Here is a 20,702-nt window from a genome sequence, read left to right on the forward strand (position 1 = left end):
TGTGCCACATGCACTCACCCTTATGAACAAATAAGGAGGACATTAGGGACATGGGGATACAGTAGATTCACTCATTTGGGAACGGGCAATAGTGAAAAGTGATAAGTGAAATATAACTAAATGTGTTAAATAAGCATGGACATTGGATCTATAGGGTTGTGCAATAACATTACGTGCAACGATCAGGGACCTTGGACATTAAGGAGATGTGTAACATTGAGTATAGGAGGGACAGCATTGTAATGTGGAAGGGAGGGGTAAGAGTCCTTAAGCTGTCATTCTTGTTTAATTTTTTCATGAATGTGTATGTTTGATGTTATGTCTCGCCTATGCCATGTCTCACCATATCGCAGTGGATTTTCTTGTATGTAAAGTAAATATCTGTGAAAATCAGACAATATAGAAATATCTAATCTAATCTAGTGGAGAGCCTCATTCTGGTCCAAATATGATAATTAGGGCCCTCACAGAATCCAGGCATTAAAAAATATTAAAACATGTATTGACCTTAGTAGGGAATCAACTAATGTATTGAAAATGTATTAATTTGCCCAAGTTTAGTTCATAAGACATGAACAGAATGTATCAGTGATTCGAATTTCCTGCAACTTTCTGAAGAGGCAACGAGAATGCCCCTGTCTATGTGTGTGTGGTGCGAGTGTTTACCACTTCGTGTAGCCATTAGCGATGATGCTAACTACATCCCAAAATAAAAATGTATCTAGTTTTTTTCCAGACCTCAAAAGTGGTCTCCTGATGTGGTTTAAGCATTGTTATGGATTTAGAACATCCAATTTTGTTGTTTTTCTAATTAAAAAAATGAATGTTGAGAGCAAAAAACATAAAAAATAAGCATAAACCTGGAAAAACTAAACATTTAATGTATTTGTCAAGATACTTCATTTTTCATTTTTAATAAAATACATAATTTGAAGAACAAACATCATTGTGGCAATTCATATCTTGAAGTAAATAAGACTTTAATCTCAAAAGAAGACAGGTTAAATGTTAAAAAAGGTTTAATATTATCTTATTTAAAAAATTGTCCTGATCATATAGGCCTAGACCAAGACAATATCCAAAACAATTAACAATACAAGGAGACATTGAGGCACCAATAAACTTAATGATCAAACAATACATTATGGGTTGTGCTGTCAAGTAAAGTCAGAAACTACATTCTCTGGGTTTAGGCATATCCCAGCCCACTGGCTGAAAAGTATTATCAACACCTGTTCAGTGTAACAATGTTATTTTCTTAATGCTATTGCTTTTGTTACTTACTTGTGCATAAAATTTACTCTCACATCTTTAACTCAACATTGTCAATATCTCTCACCTAATAAAGTTGTCTGTATTGCATAAAATAGAGTGTGTATTCATCTGATGAGATCACCTCTTTGTAACCAAATTCTAGTGCAACAAGCTGGTTGTTCTTCAGGGAGAATGGAGGCTCAGAATACTAGGAGAAGAGGACCACTGCCATCTAGTGGAAATAAACTCACTAATGGGCCCTTTCTATCCAATGAGCAATGTGCTGTGTCTGCATGACATGTGCAGGGCCAGTGAGTTTTTCCTGGTCAGGAAATTATACATCTTAGTCTGGGACAAGAGTATTTTCTGACCACCTTATCAGACAAAAATGTTAGGTATGATTACTTTGGAGTTTTCTCCTGGCCATTGATTTGACATATGAAAATGTCTGTACGTACCACTGTAAGTTGCTCTGGATAAGAGTGTGTGCTAAATTACGTAAATGTAAAAAAACAAATAGTCTAGCCTACATTGTACAATCACTACAGTACATTAAAATTAGCAATAATAACACTGACAATAATACAGATTTTGAACATTTCCTATCACTATTCTGATTATTTGATTTAAAGAAAGCCCTTACTGTACTGCTGGGTGGCTGGCGCTGGTCTGGTGTGTTGAATTTGACAGTGGTAGTGATGGGCTGTCTGTGTCCACTCTGTCATTCCATGACACAACTTCCAAAGGCTGAATAATCTTTCTGCAGAAGACCTGTGAAGTATTACGAATTTATCACATGTATAACTTTGACTGGTTCTGTACAATAATAAGCAGGCAAGCCTAGGTTTGAGTCACAGATGGGATGTTGAGTTTTTATTTGTCACAGATCACACATCATGTGAAAGTATGGTAGGTAGCATCTTTAATTTTTCTAAAAGTGTTTCCCCAGACCAATGTGTTTGTTTATGCAAACTAACAAATCAACACCAGGTTTACAGATACATTTTGGTTTAATATCTTTACATTTAAAATGATGCACTCTCAAAATAAACAGAATGTTTCACTTGCTGTGTGTTAATAGGTGTATGTGATGAAAGAAGTCCTGCACCTGCAAGTTACCTGATGTGTGTACACTGCTTCTAAACTAATATGGGTTTAAAGTGAACCTATGCTCACATAACAACAGCCATACCATTCCTGTAACATCATGAAAGACAGCTACGCAGACAGATATACAAGATAGGCAAAGACAGCTAAGGTAGGAGCAAAGTGCACAGCAGTCAGTATAATGGTCATCGGCAGAGAGCTGACGCAATAAGTTAGTCATTTAAAAGAGGGAGATTTCAATGACAGCATTGATAATTCCCCTCTGTTCAGTTGGCTAGAGAGCAAGCCTTGTCACACCTGGCTGGCATACTGGCATGAACAAACAGAGCAAAGCATAAGGGGAAATGGGCAATAGTAGCTAATGCATTTCAGAAGATAAGGTGCCTTTATACTATTCAATTGACACGTTCACTTACTGGAGTACGTGATAGGCCTATCTGGCTTATATGATTATTATGGTCATAATGCTTCTTGACAGTTTCATAAAGTGTATTTTCTTAGTCCAAGTAAAGTGACACAGGATGGTCATAATGCTTCATGACAGTGTGATAAAGTGTATTTTCTACAAGTTATGTCAAATGTAATTTAAAAAATCATGACTGTAAAGAATTCATTACAACAACAACAACATCAAAGGATTTAAGAAACAAACTTTCAAACGAAAGGAAACTTCTTGGCAGGTAAAAAACTAATTTGAATAAATCTGGGTTTTGACACTCTTATGTAGGTATCATAACCAGCCATAAAATAAAATAATATACTATATGTCACAACAGGTGTAAATATATGGGTCATGACAGTGTTATGAGCATATTATGACAGGTTATGTCAGCCGTTATGACATATTATGTCATGGTTATGACCGAATGCACTGTATGCCCTCCAAGGCACACCCATGGCTGCACCCCTGCCCAGTCATGTAAAATCCATAGATTAGGGCATAATAGATTTAATTCAATTGACTGATTTCCTTATATGAACTGTAACTCAGTAAAATCTTTGAAATTGTTGCATGGTGAGTTTTATTTTTGTTCAGTATATTTCAGTGCCAGAAATATGGGAGGGAAAGGGAGCGATTGTTATTAGATTTGAGGACTTATTGGGTTGAAGAGCCAAGATTAACTGAACTTCTGGGGAAATCTTCAGGGGATATAGTTTTTAATTATGTATTTCGTTTCCTTAGGGAGACGAGAATATTGGGTAGGATTTTGACCTTCCAGTTTCTGGTCCACACTCCAGTCCAGTTGGTGGCGGTAATGCACCTTAAAATTGGTTGCCAACCGTCATAAAAAATCCACAGAAGAAGAAGAAGAAGACAAAGAAGAAGAAGAGCTTGACACAACACATTATTTGGACTATATCAGCTTCTGCAGTTGATCAGGACTCAACAAACGCAAAATGACTTTTTTAATGAATTTCTTTACGCTTATTTTCAAGGCAGTAACGTTGCCCCTCCAATTAATGGAGGTGGTTGGCATGTATGGCATCTACAAGCGTGTCTTTCCATTTCTAATGTACAAGATATCTTCGACCTACAACAAGAAAATGAACGACAAAAAGAAGGATCTTTTCAGCAATCTCTCAGAGTTCACCAAAGGCAATGGCCCGCTTCGCATTTTGGAGATTGGTTGCGGAAGCGGGGCTAACTTTGAATTCTACCCGTCTGGTTGCAAGGTGGTTTGCACCGACCCCAATCCTCACTTCGAGAAGTATCTACAAAAGAACCTGACTGTCAATGATCACCTAATATTTGAAAGCTTTGTGGTCGCTTCGGGAGAGGACATGGGGGCAGTGAAAGATGACTCCGTGGACGTTGTGGTCTGCACGCTTGTGCTGTGTTCTGTCAACGACATACCGCGAACATTGCAGGAGGCGCATCGCATACTAAGGCCTGTAAGTTGATTTTTCTTATTTATAGTAGAAACATTTGAGCGCTTATCCATGGGGAAAGGAAACAATACATCCATTCCCAAATTGAAAATATTGGCCATGGTCTCAGCTTTCAGCGTAGTTAAATTATGTTTTTCAGAGAAATGTCATTAACGCGCTGCTGTCAACAGAGATTATACACTGAGTATACAAAACATTAGGAACACCTGCTCTTTCCATGACAGACTGACCAGGTGAAAGCTATGATCCCTTATTGATGTCACTTGTTAAATCCACTTCAGTCAGTGTAGATGGATTTTTAAATAAGGATTTTTAAGCCTTGAGACAATTGAGACATTGATTGTGTATATGTGCCATTAAGAATGAATGGCAAGACAAAATATTTAAGTGCCTTTGAACGGGGTATGGTAGTAGGTGCCAAGCGCACTGGTTTGAGTGTCAAGAACTGCAACGCTGCTGTTTTTTCACGCTCAAGTTTCCCGTGTGTAACAACAATAGTCCACCACCCAAAGGATATCCAGCCAACTTGGCACAACTGTGGGAAGCATTGGAGTCAACATGGGCCAGCATCACTGTGGAATGCTTTCGACACCTGGTGGAGTCCATGGCCTGACGAATTGAGGCTGTTCTGAGGGCAAAAGGGGGAGCAACTCAATACTAAGAAGGTGTTCCAAATGTTTTGTACACTGTGTATAACTGAGGTCTCCACTATTGTTAGGGCTTACTGTGTAGATTGTGTAGTCTTAATGATTGAAACTACTTTCTTATGAATATTAGGCTATAGCTGATAGCTGGGAAGTTGCAGTGAGCTATAGCAGCCACCAAACGTATGCAATATAGCTACACTGTAACTCATTCAATTTAGTTGATTGAATCATCAGAAACTACACGAGCTAGTGGGTAATGAATACACCACTGTGCAGGCACTTGAATCACTAAACATAAATGCCCTACTGTGACTAGTTTTAGAAGACTGTCATGTTTATAAGTTTCAACTAAATAGTCAGTTACTTTCTACTAAACAGTGGTATGGACTGAAGGTGGTAACTTTTGTTGTTTCAATGTCCAACAGGGTGGTGCTCTGTACTTTTTGGAGCATGTAGTGGCGGACCCATCCTCTTGGACATACTTCTTCCAGCACGTCCTCCAGCCGATATGGTACTACTTTGGGGATGGATGTGAAGTAGTTAGGGCGACATGGAAAGATCTGGAGACTGCTGGGTTCTCTGAGCTCAAACTGAGGCACATCGAGGCACCGCTCAACTTCATGATCAAACCACATATTATAGGCTATGCTGTCAAGTAAAGTTTGACTAAAAAAATCTAAAAAGCACTTGCACATCGGAGTTATCTCATTGCAAGTATGTGGGAATAATGTGATGACAGTTTAAAGAAAAGAGAAACCTGCACAGTGCTCTTGCTTGTATCACGTATTTTTTTTAAAGTTATGTTTAAGCTATGTAAGCTTTAATATAATAAGTGATAAGCAAGAGTGCGTGTTTCTCTTTTCTTTAACGTCTTAAGGATCGGACCCTTTTAAAAAAAAATGTTGTCTAAAATGACATACCCAAATCTAACTGCCTGTAGCTCAGGACCTGAAGCAAGGATATGCATATTCTTGATACCATTTGAAAGGAAACACTTTGAAGTTTGTGGAAATGTGAAATTACTATAGGAGAATATAACACATTAAATCTGGTAAAAGATAATACAAACAAAAAAAAACATGCGTTTTCTATTTATTTTTTTGTTACAGAATCTTTGAAATGCAAGAGAAAGGCCACAATGTAATATTGCAGTTTAGGCGCAATTTAGATTTTGGCCACTAGATGGCAGTAGTGTGTGCAAAGTCTCAGGTTGATCCAGTGAAGCATTGCAAAACTGGACTATTTTGTATCAAGTCGGCCCAAATGTGCCGAATTGGTCAAATGATACATTTTCAAGTACATAACTATAGAGAACATAAAAAAATGATATGGTAATACAAAATGTAAGTTTACACACTGCCAGGAATGTCATACATGATGGATCTTTAGCTTATACACTAACTTTCACACATCTAGATGGCCGGGCGGGGTGGGTGTGGAGCCAGAGACAGCAGGGGTTCAAACTGTAGAACCCAGTTCCTACATTTGAATATAAAAATTGATTGTATCAAACAAAACTATGCTACATTTTATCTCTGGGACCCTTAGGATGACAAATCAGAGAAAGATTACTGAATGTAAGTACATTATTTACCTTCAGAGGTGAATGTATCAAACCAGTTGCCGTGATACGTTTTTGTTGTTGTTGTGCATTCTCAAACAATAGCATGGTATTTTGTCACTGTAATAGCTACTGTAAATTGGACAGTCCAGTTAGAATTTAAGCTTTCTGCCCATATAAGACATGTCTATGTCCTGGAAAGTTTTCTAATCACATTAGCGCACGTTAGCTCAACCGTCCCATATACGGGACACCGATCCCATAGAGGTTAAAGTAAAGTTTGACAACAATCTCTGGTCTTAGGCCTATCCCAGCAACTGTTTGAAAAGTATTGTTGACACCTACAGTACCAGTCAAAAGTTTTGACACACCTACTCATTCAAGGGTTTTCCTTTATTTTTACTATTTTCTACATTGTAGAGTAATAGTGAAGACATCAAAACTATGAAATAACATATATGGAATCATGTAGTAACCAAAAAAGTGTTAAACAAGTCAAAATATATTTTATATTTGAGATTCTTCAAATTTGCCTTGATGACAGCTTTGCACACTTTTGGCATTCTCTCAACCAGCTTCACCTGGAATGCTTTCCCAACAGTCTTGAAGGAGTGCCCACATATGCTGAGCACTTGTTGGCTGCTTTTCTTTCACTCTGCCGTCCGACTCATCCCAAACCATCTCAATTGGGTTGAGGTCGGGGGATTGTGGAGGCCAGGTCATCTGATGTAGCACTCCATCACTCTCCTTCTTGGTAAAATAGCCCTTACACAGCCTGGAGGTGTGTTGGGTCATTGTCCTGTTGAAAAACAAATGATAGTCCCATTAAGCCCAAACCAGATGGGATGGCGTATCGCTGCAGAATGCTGTGGTAGCCATGCTGGTTAAGTGTGCCTTGCATTCTAATTAAATCACAGACAGTGTCACCAGCAAAGCACCATAACACCTCCTCCTCCATGCTTTATGGTGGGAACTACACATGCGGAGATCATCCGTTCACCCACACCGCGTCTCACAAAGACACGGCAGTTGGAACCAAAAATCTCACATTTGGACTCCAGACCAAAGGACACATTTCCACCGGTCTAATGTCCTTTGCTCGTGTTTCTTGGCCCGTGCAGGTCTCTTCTTCTTATTGGTGTCCTTTAGTAGTGGTTTCTTTGCAGCAATTCGACCATGAAGGCCTGATTCACACAGTCTCCTCTGAACAGTTGATGTTGAGACGTGTCTGTGACTTAAACTCTGTGAAGCATTTATTTGGGCAGCAATTTCTGAGACTGGTAACTCTAATGAACTCTGGGTCTTCATTTCCTGTGGCGGTCCTCATGAGAGCCAGTTTCATCATAGCGCTTGATTGTTTTTGCGACTGCACTTAATGAAACTTTCAAAGTTCTTGACATTTTCCGTATTGACTGTCCTTCATGTGATGGACTGTCGTTTCTCTTTGCTTATTTGAGCTGTTCTTGCCATAATATGGACTTGGTCTTTTACCAAATAGGGCTATCTTCTATACATCAAAACTATGAAATAACACATGGAATCATGTAGTAACCAAGTGTTAAACAAATCAAAATATATTTTATATTTGAGATTCTTCAAATAGCCCCCCCCCCCCACCTTGTCACAACGCAACTGATTGGCTCAAACGCAGTAAGAAGGAAAGAAATTCCACAAATTAACTTTTAAGAAGGCACACCTGTTAATTTCAGGTGACTACCTCTTGATGTAGAGATAATGCTGTCATCAAGGCAAAGGGTGGCTATTTGAAGAATCTCAAATATAAAATATATTTTGATTTGTTTAACACTTGGTTACTACATGATTCCATGTGTTATTTCATAGTTTTGATGTCTTCACTATTATTCTACATTGTAGAAATAAAGAAAAACCCTTGAATGAGTAGGTGTGTCCAAACTTTTGACTGGTAGTGTATGTATTCAGTGTAACTTTATAACCCTTATTTTACTAGGTAAGTTGAATCAGAACACGTTCTCATTTAACCTGGGGAATAGTTATAGGGGATGAATGAGCCAATTGGAAGCTGGGGATGATTAGATGACCATATTGGGAATTTAGCCAGGACACCGGGGTTAACGCCACTACTCTTACGATAAGTGCCATGGGAGTCAGGACACCTATTTAAACGTCCCATCCAAAAGTTCACACCCTAAACAGGGCAATGTCCCCAATCACTGCCCTGGGATATTTTTTTTACACCAGAGGAAAGAGTGCCTCATACTGGCCCTCCAACACCACTTCCAGAAGCATCTGGTCTCCCATCCAGGGACTGACCAGAACCAACCCTGCTTAGCTTCAGAGGCTACCTGGCACAGCATACCACCAAGTGTTTTTTTTTTTTTAAGTACTTACAATGGCATATACACTACGTGACCAAAAGTATGTGGACACCTGCTCGTCAAACTTCTCGTTCCAAAATCATGGGCGTTAATATGGAGTTGGTCCCCCCCCCCTTTGCTGCTATAACAGCCTCCACTCTTCTGGGAAGGCTTTCCACTAGATGTTGGAACATTGCTGTGGGGACTTGCTTCCATTCAGCCACAAGAGCATTAGTGAGGTCGGGCACTGATGTTGGGCGAATAGGCCTGGCTTGCAGTCGGCGTACCAATTCATCCAAAAGGTGTTCGATGGGTTTGAGGTCAGGGCTCTGTGCAGGCCAGTCAAGTTCTTCCACACCGATCTCGACAAACCATTTCTGTATGGACCTCGCTTTTTGCACTGGGGCATTGTCATGCTGAAACAGGAAAGGGCCTTCCCCAAACACATCCTGGGTCATTTTACTTGGACTAAGAAAATACACTTTATGACACTGTCAAGAAGCATTATGACCATCATAATCATATAAGCCAGATGGGCCTATCACATACATGCCGTTATATCAGTCATCAGTCAAAAAGGGGGTGTCTTGTCCTGCTCCTGAAATCTGCTCCTGCATTCATCCCAGTCATCAGCAACAGAGCATTGGGGTAGTTGCATGTCTGACATCAATGTGTGCGCAATTACAATGATGCTAATTTAATATGGTCAATAAAAAAAATATATATATATATATATATATATATATATATATATATATATATATATATATATATATATATATATATAATATATATACACCAAAAGTATGTGGACACCTGCTCGTCGAACTTCTCGTTCCAAAATCATGGGCGTTAATATGGAGTTGGTCCCCCCCTTTGCTGCTATAACAGCCTCCACTCTTCTGAGAAGGCTTTCCACTAGATGTTGGAACATTGCTGCTAGGACTGGGGCATTGTCATGCTGAAATGGGAAAGGGACTTCCCCAAACTGTTGCCACATATTTCTGTAAATACAGAAATATGTCATTTACATAAGTATTCACACCACTGAGTCAATACATGTAAGAATCACCTTTGGCAGCTATTACAGCTTTGAGTCTTTCTGGGTAAGTCTCTAAGAGCTTTGCACACCTGGATTGAATGATATTTGCCCATTATTCTTTTCAAAATTCTTCAAGCTCTGTCAAATTGGTTGTTGATCATTTCTAGACAACCATTTTCAAATCTTGCCATAGATTCAAAAATGTAACTCGACTACTCAGGAACTGTCTTCTTGGAAAGCAACTCCAGTGCAGATTTGGCCTTATGCTTTAGGTTATTGTCCTGCTGAAAGGTGAATTCATCTCCCAGTGTCTGGTGGAAAACAGACGGAACCAGGTTTTCCTCTAGGATTTTGCCTGTGCTTAGCTCCATTACGTTTATTTTTTATCCGGAAAAACTCCCCAGTCCTTAACGATTACAAGCATACCCATAACATGATCCCACCACCACTCAGTAATGTGTTGTATTGTTTTGCCCCAAACATAACACTTTGTATTCAGGAAAGAAAGTTAATCGCTTTGACACTTTTTTTTTTTGCAGTATTACTTTAGTGCCTTGTTGCAAACAGGATGCATGTTTTGGAATATTTTTATTTTGTACAGGATTTCTTTTCACTCTGTCAATTAGGTTAGTATTGTGGAGTAACTACAATGTTATTGATCCGTCCTCAGTTTTCTCCTATCACAGCCATTAAACTGTAACTGTTTTAAAGTCACCATTGGCCTCATGGGGAAAACCCTGAGCGGTTTCCTTTCTCTCCAACATCTGAGTTAGGAAGGACACCTGTATCTTTGTAGTGACTGGGTGTATTGATACACCATCCAAAGTGTAATTAATAATTCACCATGCTCAAAGGGATATTCAATGTCTGCTTCTTTTAAAAATCCATCTACCAAGAGGTGCCCTTCTTTGTGAGGCATTGGAAAACCTCTCTGTTCTTTGTGATTGAATCTGTGTTTGAAATTCACTTTTTACAGATAATTGTATGTGTGGGGTACAGAGATGTGGTAGTCAGGTTAAATACTATTATTGCATACAGAGTGAGTCCATGCAACTTATGTGACTTGTTAAACACATTTTTACTTCTGAACTTGTTTAGGCTTGTCATAACAAAGGGTTGAATACTTATTGATACAAGACATTTCAACATTACATTTTTAATTAATTTGAACAAATTTCTAACATTTCCACTTTGACATTATGGGGTATTGTGTGTAGGCCAGTAACACAATCTCAATTTAATCAATTTTAAATTCCGGCTGTAACACAACAATGTGGAAAAAGTCAAGGGGTGTGAATACTTTATAAAGGCACTGGTTAGAAGAGAATTTGCTAAAGACGGTAATCTACATACATTCTAGAATGTCAAATGGAAGTTTTGTGAGGCTGCTGAAACGGGGAACAAATCAGTTGCTTTGTAATTTAATCACGATCCGCCATAGGATATCAAGTGACGAGTTGGCTGTTGTTTGAGTGATACTTTGACTCTCAAATCCATGTATTGGTGTGAGACTGCAACTTTTATACAGAGAGCACCCTGAATTTTCACTGCCATTTGAGTTTTAAAATTATAGTAGAATTCTAAGACCGTCAAAATCAACAGTACAAAACCAATGATATTGATCTGTTTTAAGCAATCAATTTTGTGTCATTGTGATAACTATAAACGTTTATATTAACATCACTAATCTGACGTAAAAAGGATGTGTAATTGCCCTCAATTCGATGTGGTCAAAACTTGAGGTTGTGTAATGTAGTAACACATACTGTCCACATACAGGAAATTAGTGCAAATAATCTAATATGTAGCTTTATTGGACAATTTCACAGATAAATATGGCACAGAAACCTGAACATTTTATGTTAAACTGCAATCAAGATTGAAGAACAGTAAACTGAGGAACAGTCTTTCTCCCGTGTCTCTCTGGAGCACAATCTCCATCTTTTTGCCTACTCACACCAGTGATAATTCCCTGAGGTTCTCAACCTCTTCAACACACCACCACCATATGGGAGGGATTCAATCCTATCAGATTTTGAAACCAGTCCTATTGGACTCCTATGGGATTCTATCCTATATGATTCCAATACAAGAATCCAATAGAAAAACCCAATCAGATTTTGGAACCAGTCCTATAGGATAGGTCCTAATAGGATTGATTCTATCCTATAGGATACAATTATATAGGATAGGTTCCAAAATCAGATAGGCTTTTCTATTGGATTCTAATAGTTTTTTTTTAATTGGAATCCTATAGGATTTTTTGACTAGGGGTCCTACTTGGCCGAAGGACAAGTTGCTAAAAAAGTTAATGTCAAGCCCTGTAGAAAACCCGGTTCAGGTGGCTTTCCAACAGACACTGGGAGACATTCACCTTTCAACAGGACAATAACCAAAACACAAGGCCAAATATACACTGGAGTTGCTTACCAAGACGACATTGAATGTTCCTGGGTGGCCTAGTTACAGTTTTGACTTAAATCGGCTTGAAAATCTATGGCAAGACTTGAAAATGGCTGTCTAGCAATGATCAACAACCAACTTGACAGAGCTTGAATAATTTTGAAAACAATAATGTACAAATATTGTACAATCTAGGTGTGCAAAGCTCTTAGAGACTTACACAGAAAGACTCACAGGAGTAATCGCTGCCATGTTAGATATATTTCTGAATTTCATTTTCAATAAATTAGCAACGATTTCTAAAGAATAAATGTCACTTTGTCATTATGGGGTATTGTGTGGGGGAAAAATATTGAATCCATTTTTAATTCAGTCTGTAACACAACAAAATGTGGAATAAAGATCCAGTTTAGACACATTGAGGCCCCACGGGTCACTTTCATGATCAAACCACACATCAGGGCATAGCATTAACTTTTTAGCCCACCAGCTACTGTGGCAGGTAGATTAAAATTACACCAACAAAACACAAAAAAACTGAGTATGCTTTGTAATGTTTCTAAAACAATAAGTGTATAAAACAATAAGTGTATTACTAGTAAGAAGTAACTAATATGGTAAATTGAATAACTCAATGTTTTATGACTTGTGTCTTTTAACCAACATATCACTGCCGAGACAAAACATTTCACCTGCCCCTTTAAGGGCGGGAGGTTACCGTGGTAGTGCGACTCGAGTCATGTTTGTGCCTGTGAGATTGATTGTAACTAGTAGAAGCGTTGTCTTCTCTTCCTTAGCAGTCGAAACTCAAATATAGAAAATCAACTTAGCTTGTGAACAAAACAATGTAAATAGCCAAGAAACAAGGACAAAGTCTCAATTCAGTAGACTTTCGTTTCAAGTAAATTAGACCAACTGTATTAATTTGACCCCCAATTATGTATTTTTTGTATACATTTTTTGTCGTTGTTCTGAACTCATTGCCCGCAAGTCATCATTAAATTCTCATCTATGCTTTTACAATCGAAAGTTGTGCCGCGCGTCTTGATTGTTGGTCAATGTCAATGGCCAGTCATCAGCATTGGCGCGCAAAGGCTGGTGCGCATATCCAGATTAGTGGCCAGAAATAATTTGTTTAATTTCCTCCTGTTTTGCCTGCCAAAAACAGATTAGGCCTTCGTTTATCATCCATCTTTTTTTTTTTTTGAGCACATGCCCCCCAAAAGGTCTATGCATGGCCCTGAATCTTCCCATCAAGCTTCTAAAATGGAAAATAAGGAACAATTGTGCATTTTGTGATAAATCTATCTCTGTGCAAATTTGGTGTTTATGTAAAATCATTACATTTTAGAAGAGCAATTAGGGTTAAGTGCATTCCTCAAGGGCACATCAACAGATTTTCAGTTACTGGCCCATCACTCTTAACCACTAGGCTACCTGCACACCTGAAAAGATTCAGATATAAAGCCATTCTAGATTTGGACCCTGGCGGGAGCATGGCAGTCATTTTTCAAAATGTCCACCAACGGTTGGCCTACCATTATTTTACAATTCAGAAGAGCAGTACAATTTGGAACAGGTTTATGGACCCTGAGAAGATGTAGACATGGAGCCACCCCAGATTTGGCACCTGGGGGCCGTATCAGCCATTTTACTAAAAGGCTGCAGACTGTACCACTATTTAAAAAACCTTTAATCTACAAAAAGTAATCGCATTTTAAAAGTCATATTTTTTAATTTTTAATTTTATTTCACCTTTATTTAACCGGGTAAGCCAGTTGAGAACAAGTTCTCATTTACAACTGCGACCTGGCCAAGATAAAGCAAAGCAGTGCGATTAAAAACAACAACAGAGTTACATATGGGGTAAAACAAAACATACAACAGAAAATATAAAATGTGTGCAGTGTGTGCAAATGTAGCAAGTTATGGAGGTAAGGCAATAAATAAGCCATAGTGCAAAATAATTACAATTAGTATTAACACTGGAATGATAGATGTGCAAGAGATGATGTGCAAATAGAGATACTGGGGTGCAAATGAGCAAAATAAATAACAATATGGGGATGAGGTAGTTGGGTGGGCTAATTTCAGATTGGCTGTGTACAGGTGCAGTGATCGGTAAGGTGCTCTGACAACTGATGCTTAAAGTTAGTGAGGGAGAGAAGAGTCTCCAGCTTCAGAGATTTTTGCAGTTCGTTCCAGTCATTGGCAGCAGAGAACTGGAAGGAATGGCGGCCAAAGGAGGTGTTGGCTTTGGGGATGACCAGTGAGATATACCTGCTGGAGCGCATAATACGTGTGGGTGTTGCTATGGTGACCAATGAGCTAAGATAAGGCGGGGATTTGCCTAGCAGTGATTTATAGATGGCCTGGAGCCAGTGGGTTTGGCGACGAATATGTAGTGAGGACCAGCCAACAAGAGCGTACAGGACACAGTGGTGGGTAGTATATGGGGCTTTGGTGACAAAACGGATGGCACTGTGATAGACTACATCCAATTTGCTGAGTAGAGTGTTGGAGGCTATTTTGTAAATGACATCGCCGAAGTCAAGGATCGGTAGGATAGTCAGTTTTACCAGGGCATGTTTGGCAGCATGAGTGAAGGAGGCTTTGTTGCAAAATAGGAAGCCGATTCTGGATTTAACTTTGGATTGGAGATGTTTAATGTGAGTCTGGAAGGAGAGTTTACAGTCTACAGACACCTAGGTATTTGTAGTTGTCCACATACTCTAGGTCAGACCCATCGAGAGTAGTGATTCTAGTCCGGTGGGCGGGTGCCAGCAGCGTTCGATTGAAGAGCATGCATTTAGTTTTACTTGTGTTTAAGAGCAGTTGGAGGCTACGGAAGGAGTGTTGTATGGCATTGAAGCTCGTTTGGAGGTTTGTTAACACAGTTTCCAATGAAGGGCCAGATGTATACAAAATGGTGTCGTCTGCGTAGAGGTGGATCTGAGAATCACCAGCAGCAAGAGCGACATCATTGATATACACAGAGAAAAGAGTCGGCCCAAGAATTGAACCCTGCGGCACCCCCATAGAGACTGCCATAGGTCCAGACAACAGGCCCTCAGATTTGACACATTGAACTCTATCTGAGAAGTAGCTGGTGAACCAGGCGAGGCAGTCATTTGAGAAACCAAGGCTATTTAGTCTGTCAATAAGAATGCGGTGGTTGACAGAGTCGAAAGCCTTGGCCAGGTCGATGAAGACGGCTGCACAGTACTGTCTATTATCGATTGCGGTTATAATATTGTTTAGGACCTTGAGCGTGGCTGAGGTGCACCCATGACCAGCTTTGAAAACCAGATTGCATAGCGGAGAAGGTACGGTGTGATTCGATATGGGCAAGTTGCAGCGGAGGGTGCAGAGCTGGTGACCGGGGTAGTGGTAGCCAGGTGGAAAGCATGGCCAGCCGTAGCAAAATGCTTGTTGAAATTCTCGATTATTGTAGATTTATCGGTGGTGATAGTGTTTCCTAGCCTCAGTGCAGTGGGCAGCTGGGGGGAGGTGCTCTTATTCTCCATGGACTTTACAGTGTCCCAAAACGTTTTGGAGTTAGTGCTACAGGATGCAAATTTCTGTTTATAAAAGCTAGCCTTTGCTTTCCTAACTGCTTGTGTATATTGGTTCCCAACTTCCCTGAAAAGTTGCATATCGCGGGGACTATTCGATGCTAATGCAGTACGCCACAGGATGTTTTTGTGCTGGTCAAGGGCAGTCAAGTCTGAGGAGAACCAGGGGCTATATCTGTTCTTAGTTCTGAATTTTTTGAATGGGGCATGCTTATTTAAGATTGAGAGGAAAGCACTTTTAAAGAACAACCAGGCATCCTCTACTGGCGGAATGAGATCGATATCCATCCAGGATACCTGGGCCAGGTCAATTAGGAAGGCCTGCTCGCTAAAGTGTTTTAGGGAGCGTTTGACAGTGATGAGGGGTGGTCATTTGACCGCTGACCCGTTACGGACGCAGGCAATAAGGCAGTGATCGCTGAGATCCTGGTTGAAGACAGCGGAGGTGTATTTAGAGGGTAAGTTAGTCAGGATGATATCTATAAGGGTGCCCATGTTTACGGATTTAGGGTTGTACCTGGTAGGTTCCTTGATAATTTGTGTGAGATTGAGGGCATCTAGTTTGGATTGTAGGATGGCCGGGGTGTTAAGCATATCCCAGTTTAAGTCACCAAGCAGTACGAACTCTGAGGATAGATGGGGGGCAATCAATTCACATATGGTGTCCAGGGCACAGCTGGGAGCTGAGGGGGGTCTGTAGCAAGCGGCAACAGTGAGAGACTTATTTCTGGAAAGGTGGATTTTTAGGAGTAGGAGCTCAAACTAGTAGGAAGGGAAGCGCTACTAAGGTACACAATAGTAAATGTTGGTAGACAGAAGGTGCTCTTTAGTCAAAGGGGTGAATTGGTCATCAAAAAGAAAGGATGACCAAGGCACTCTTCATATAATTAATTAAAATGCCTTTATTAGTATGGCATGTTCAATAGAAACAATATTTTTTTTTTTATCCGACGCGTTTCGGCTGCATGACTTCCTCAGGGAGTACAAAGAAATAATACAATGTCCTCTTTTGAACAGCTTTTCCAATTAGCCCTAATTTGAAGAGGGAGTGGTTACAAAGTTGATTGGACACACCTAGTAAGCAATACTATACACATTAAAAAGTGAAATACTGTAACTATGTTATCATACAAATACAACTCCAACTTAGAAGTATCAGAACACTTAGAAAGGTAGTTCTAACCTTAAATATGACTGGGAAAAGTGTCAAAAATAAGAAAGCAATATATTCCATAGTACACTAGAAACCAGCAAAACATGAACAACAACAGTCTAAACATAGCTGAGGGCAATTGAGCACAATGTCCACTAGATGACAGCAAATAGACCTATCACAACCCTACAGGAAGGGTGAGAAATCCATATCTTCATTTAAACCAGGGTATTTAGTGGCCTGTAGTTTGTAAATCCAAAAACGTTCCCTTTGGTTTAACTGTTTCAGACGGTCCCCTTTTCTAATAGAGGCCGGAATATGATCAATACCCATAGCTTGTAGGGAGGCAGGGTTACCATGGTGTAAGGACTTGTAGTGCCTTGCCATGGGGTAGTCTTCATTGCCTACCCGTATGGCGTACTTGTGTTCCGCTAAGTAGTCTTGAAGGCGTCTCTTTGACCGTCCAATGTAGAACACCTTGCACTGTGGACATTCCAATCTATAGATGACATGAGTGGTTTTGCAGTTAATTAAATGCTTGACGTAATACTCCATTTTGGAAGCTGTGTCAACAAAATACTTTTTCTGTGCAATATTTCTGCAATGGTTGCACTGGCAAAAGAGCCCTTGGGTTTGTGGTCAAGCCAAGTTTTTTGAGAGTCACCCGGAAGATAACTGTGGACTAATTTGTCATTTAGGGTAGGACATCTCTTAAAGCTTTATGACTGGTGGCTCAGGAAAGACTTGGCATAGTAGCATCTCACTTTGGATGATTCCCCAATTATTTTTAATGATTATTTTAATGTTCTCTGCTTCAGTGCTGTATTTTGTAACAAAATACACTCTCTCTGATGTATCACGAGGCACTCCCCTTCGCAACAAGTTCTCTCTGTCAAGTAATCCAGCTCTTATACCTGCATCTTTCAGGACCTGAACGCTGTAACCCCGATTCAAGAAGAGATTCTCCAATTCAGCAGATTTGACACTGTAGTCTGTTTCCTGATCGCAAATTCTGCGGACTCTTTGGAATTGGCCATATGGAATATTCTCTTTTAGCCTTTTGGGGTGAAAGCTGTCTGCCCTCAGAATGGTATTCCCATCTGTAGGCTTCCTAAAGATTGATGTGTGCAAACAACCTTTGTCATTTTTACTAATGTCGAGGTCCAAAAAAGTAATGTTATCCTTGCTGTACTCCATAGTTAGTTTGATGTTAGGACACTTTTCCCAGTCATATTTAAGGTTAGAACTACCTTTCTAAGTGTTCTGATACTTCTTAGTTGGAGTTGTATTTGTATGATAACATAGTTACAGTATTTCACTTTTTAATGTGTATAGTATTGCTTACTAGGTGTGTCCAATCAGCTCTTCAAATTAGGGCTAATTGGAAAAGCTGTTCAAAAGAGGACATTGTATTATTTCTTTGTACTCCCTGACGAAGGCCATGCAGCCGAAACACGTCGGATTTTTTAAAAATCTTGTTTCTATTGAACATGCCATACTAATAAAGGCATTTTAATTAATTAAATGAAGAGTGCCTTGGTCCTCCTTTCTTTTTAGAAGCTCAAACTGTTTGGGCACAGACCTGGATAGTATGGTAGAGGTCTGCAGGCTATCTCTACAGTAGATTGCAACTCCACCCCCTTTGGCAGTTCTATCTAGACGGAAAATGTTGTAGTTGGGGATGGACATTTCTGAATTTTTGGTGGCCTTCCTAAGCCAGGATTCAGACACTGCTAGAACATCAGGGTTGGCGGAGTGTGCTAACGCAGTGAATAACTCAAACTTAGGGAGGAGGCTTCTGATGTTAACATGAAAAAAAACAATGCTTTTACGGTTATATATATTTCTTGCCTATACTTCTGGCCCTGGATCTCCTGAAAACCAAAAGGTTTGACAGTAACACACAGGATATTACAATGACAACAGTGGGAAACACAGCTGTCATTTAGGCCAGATTTTAGAAAAACATTTATAGGATAAGTGTAGCAGATGTGAGTTATAATGCTCTAGTGATGAAGTAGCCCTGACTGCGACTTAAAACCACCCTTGGCCAAGGACTAAATATTTTTGGGTCTAATGGTTAAGACATTTGGTTCCGGAGCGGGAGACTGGGGTTCATATCCTACCAGTAACATGAGCGTGTAAACAAATGGCTACTAAAGCTACCTTGCAATGCCCAAATCAGGAGCAAACTCAGACTAAATACAACTATAACTGGGAAGATATCGCAGCCATTAGGTTGGAATAGTTCTCAAAGGCTGTGGATAATTCTCTCAAGCTGTGTTTCAGTCAGAACTGTGCCTAGCACACAATCTTTTACTTTCAACATGTTTCATGAACAAAGGTATGACACACTAGTTTTTCTAATTTCAGCTGAATATGTTCTGCAAATGGAACAAATTAAAGGCCATGTCACAGTTTAGTATATAACCAACTCAATGGCCTTGTGGTTAGTGTTTGCCCTGAGATTGGAAGGTTGGTAGTTCGATTCCCAGCCGAGTCATACCAAAGACAGTAAAAATGGGACCTCATACACCACAGCATTAAGGAGATAGATTGGGGGAAGGCCCTGCGACAGACTAGCGTCCACTTGTAGAATCAAGGTTGTAGAATTAAGCTGTCCACTACAGGAGTTAAGCTCCTATGAGCCGTTCCATCACACTTGTGCAAGGCTACTTGTTTAGACTGTTGATCTGAGGCAGTATCAGGTAACGGTGTACTTCCTGCACTCTAAGGGACCTCCAACATCATCATTCAAAATAATAATAATTGGGTCAGTGCAAACACAGCAAAAGACAATATACAGTGCATTCGGAAAATATTCAGACCCCTTGACTTTTTCCATATTTTGTGACGTTACAGCCTTTATTCTAAAATGTATTAAATAATATTTTTACCTCATCAATCTACACACAATACCCCATAATGACAAAGCGAATACAGGTTTAGACATTATTGCAAATGTATTAAAAATAAAAAACAGATACCTTATTTACAAAAGTATTCAGACCCTCGAAATTTAGCTCAGGTGCATCCTGTTTCCATTGATCATCCTTGAGATATTTCTACAACTTGATTGGAGTCCACCTGTGGTAAATTCAATTGATTGGACATGATTTGGAAAGGCACACACCTGTCTAGAAAAAGTCCCACAGTTGACAGTGCATGTCAGAGCAAACACTAAGCCATGAGGTCGAAGGAGTTGTCCGTAGAGCTCCAAGACAGGATTGTGTCGAGAAACAGATCTGGGGAAGGGTACCAAAACATTTCTGCAGCATTGAAGGTCCCCAATAACACATTGGCCTCCATCATTCTTAAATGCAAGACGTTTGGAACAACCAAAACTTCCTAGAACTGTCCGCCCGGCCAAACTGAGCAATCAGGGGAGAAGGGCCTTGGTCAGGGAGGTGACCAAGAACCCGATGGTCACTCTGACAGAGCTCCAGAGTTCCTCTGTGGAGATGGGAGAACCTTCCAGAAGGACAACCATCTCTGCAGCACTCCACCAATCAGGCCTTTATGGTAGAGTGGCCAGACGGAAGCCACTCCTCAGTAAATGGCACGACAGCCCACTTGCAGTTTGCCAAAAGGCACCTACAGGACTCTCAGACCATAAGAAACAAGATTCTCTGGTCTGATGAAACCAAGATTGAACACTTTGGCCTGAACGCCAAGCATCACGTCTAGAGGAAACCTGGCACCATCCCTACGGTGAAGCAAGGTGGTGGCAGCAT

At 39.9% G+C, this 20,702-nt stretch overlaps 1 protein-coding gene across 1 annotated transcript; it reads left to right on the forward strand.

The window, feature by feature from the left end:
- Nucleotides 1-3,684: 3,684 nt before the first annotated feature.
- LOC311121160 (thiol S-methyltransferase TMT1A-like) lies at nt 3,685-5,644 on the forward strand. Its single transcript, XM_084195683.1, has 2 exons — nt 3,685-4,254; nt 5,324-5,644. The coding sequence occupies exons 1-2, from the start codon at nt 3,760-3,762 to the stop codon at nt 5,555-5,557; spliced, it is 729 nt and encodes a 242-aa protein (XP_084051809.1). The 5' UTR covers nt 3,685-3,759; the 3' UTR covers nt 5,558-5,644.
- Nucleotides 5,645-20,702: the final 15,058 nt, after the last annotated feature.

Source organism: Coregonus lavaretus (genome assembly GCF_964263955.1).
Source record: "Coregonus lavaretus genome assembly, contig: HAP1_SCAFFOLD_1003, whole genome shotgun sequence".
Lineage (NCBI taxonomy): Eukaryota > Metazoa > Chordata > Actinopteri > Salmoniformes > Salmonidae > Coregonus > Coregonus lavaretus.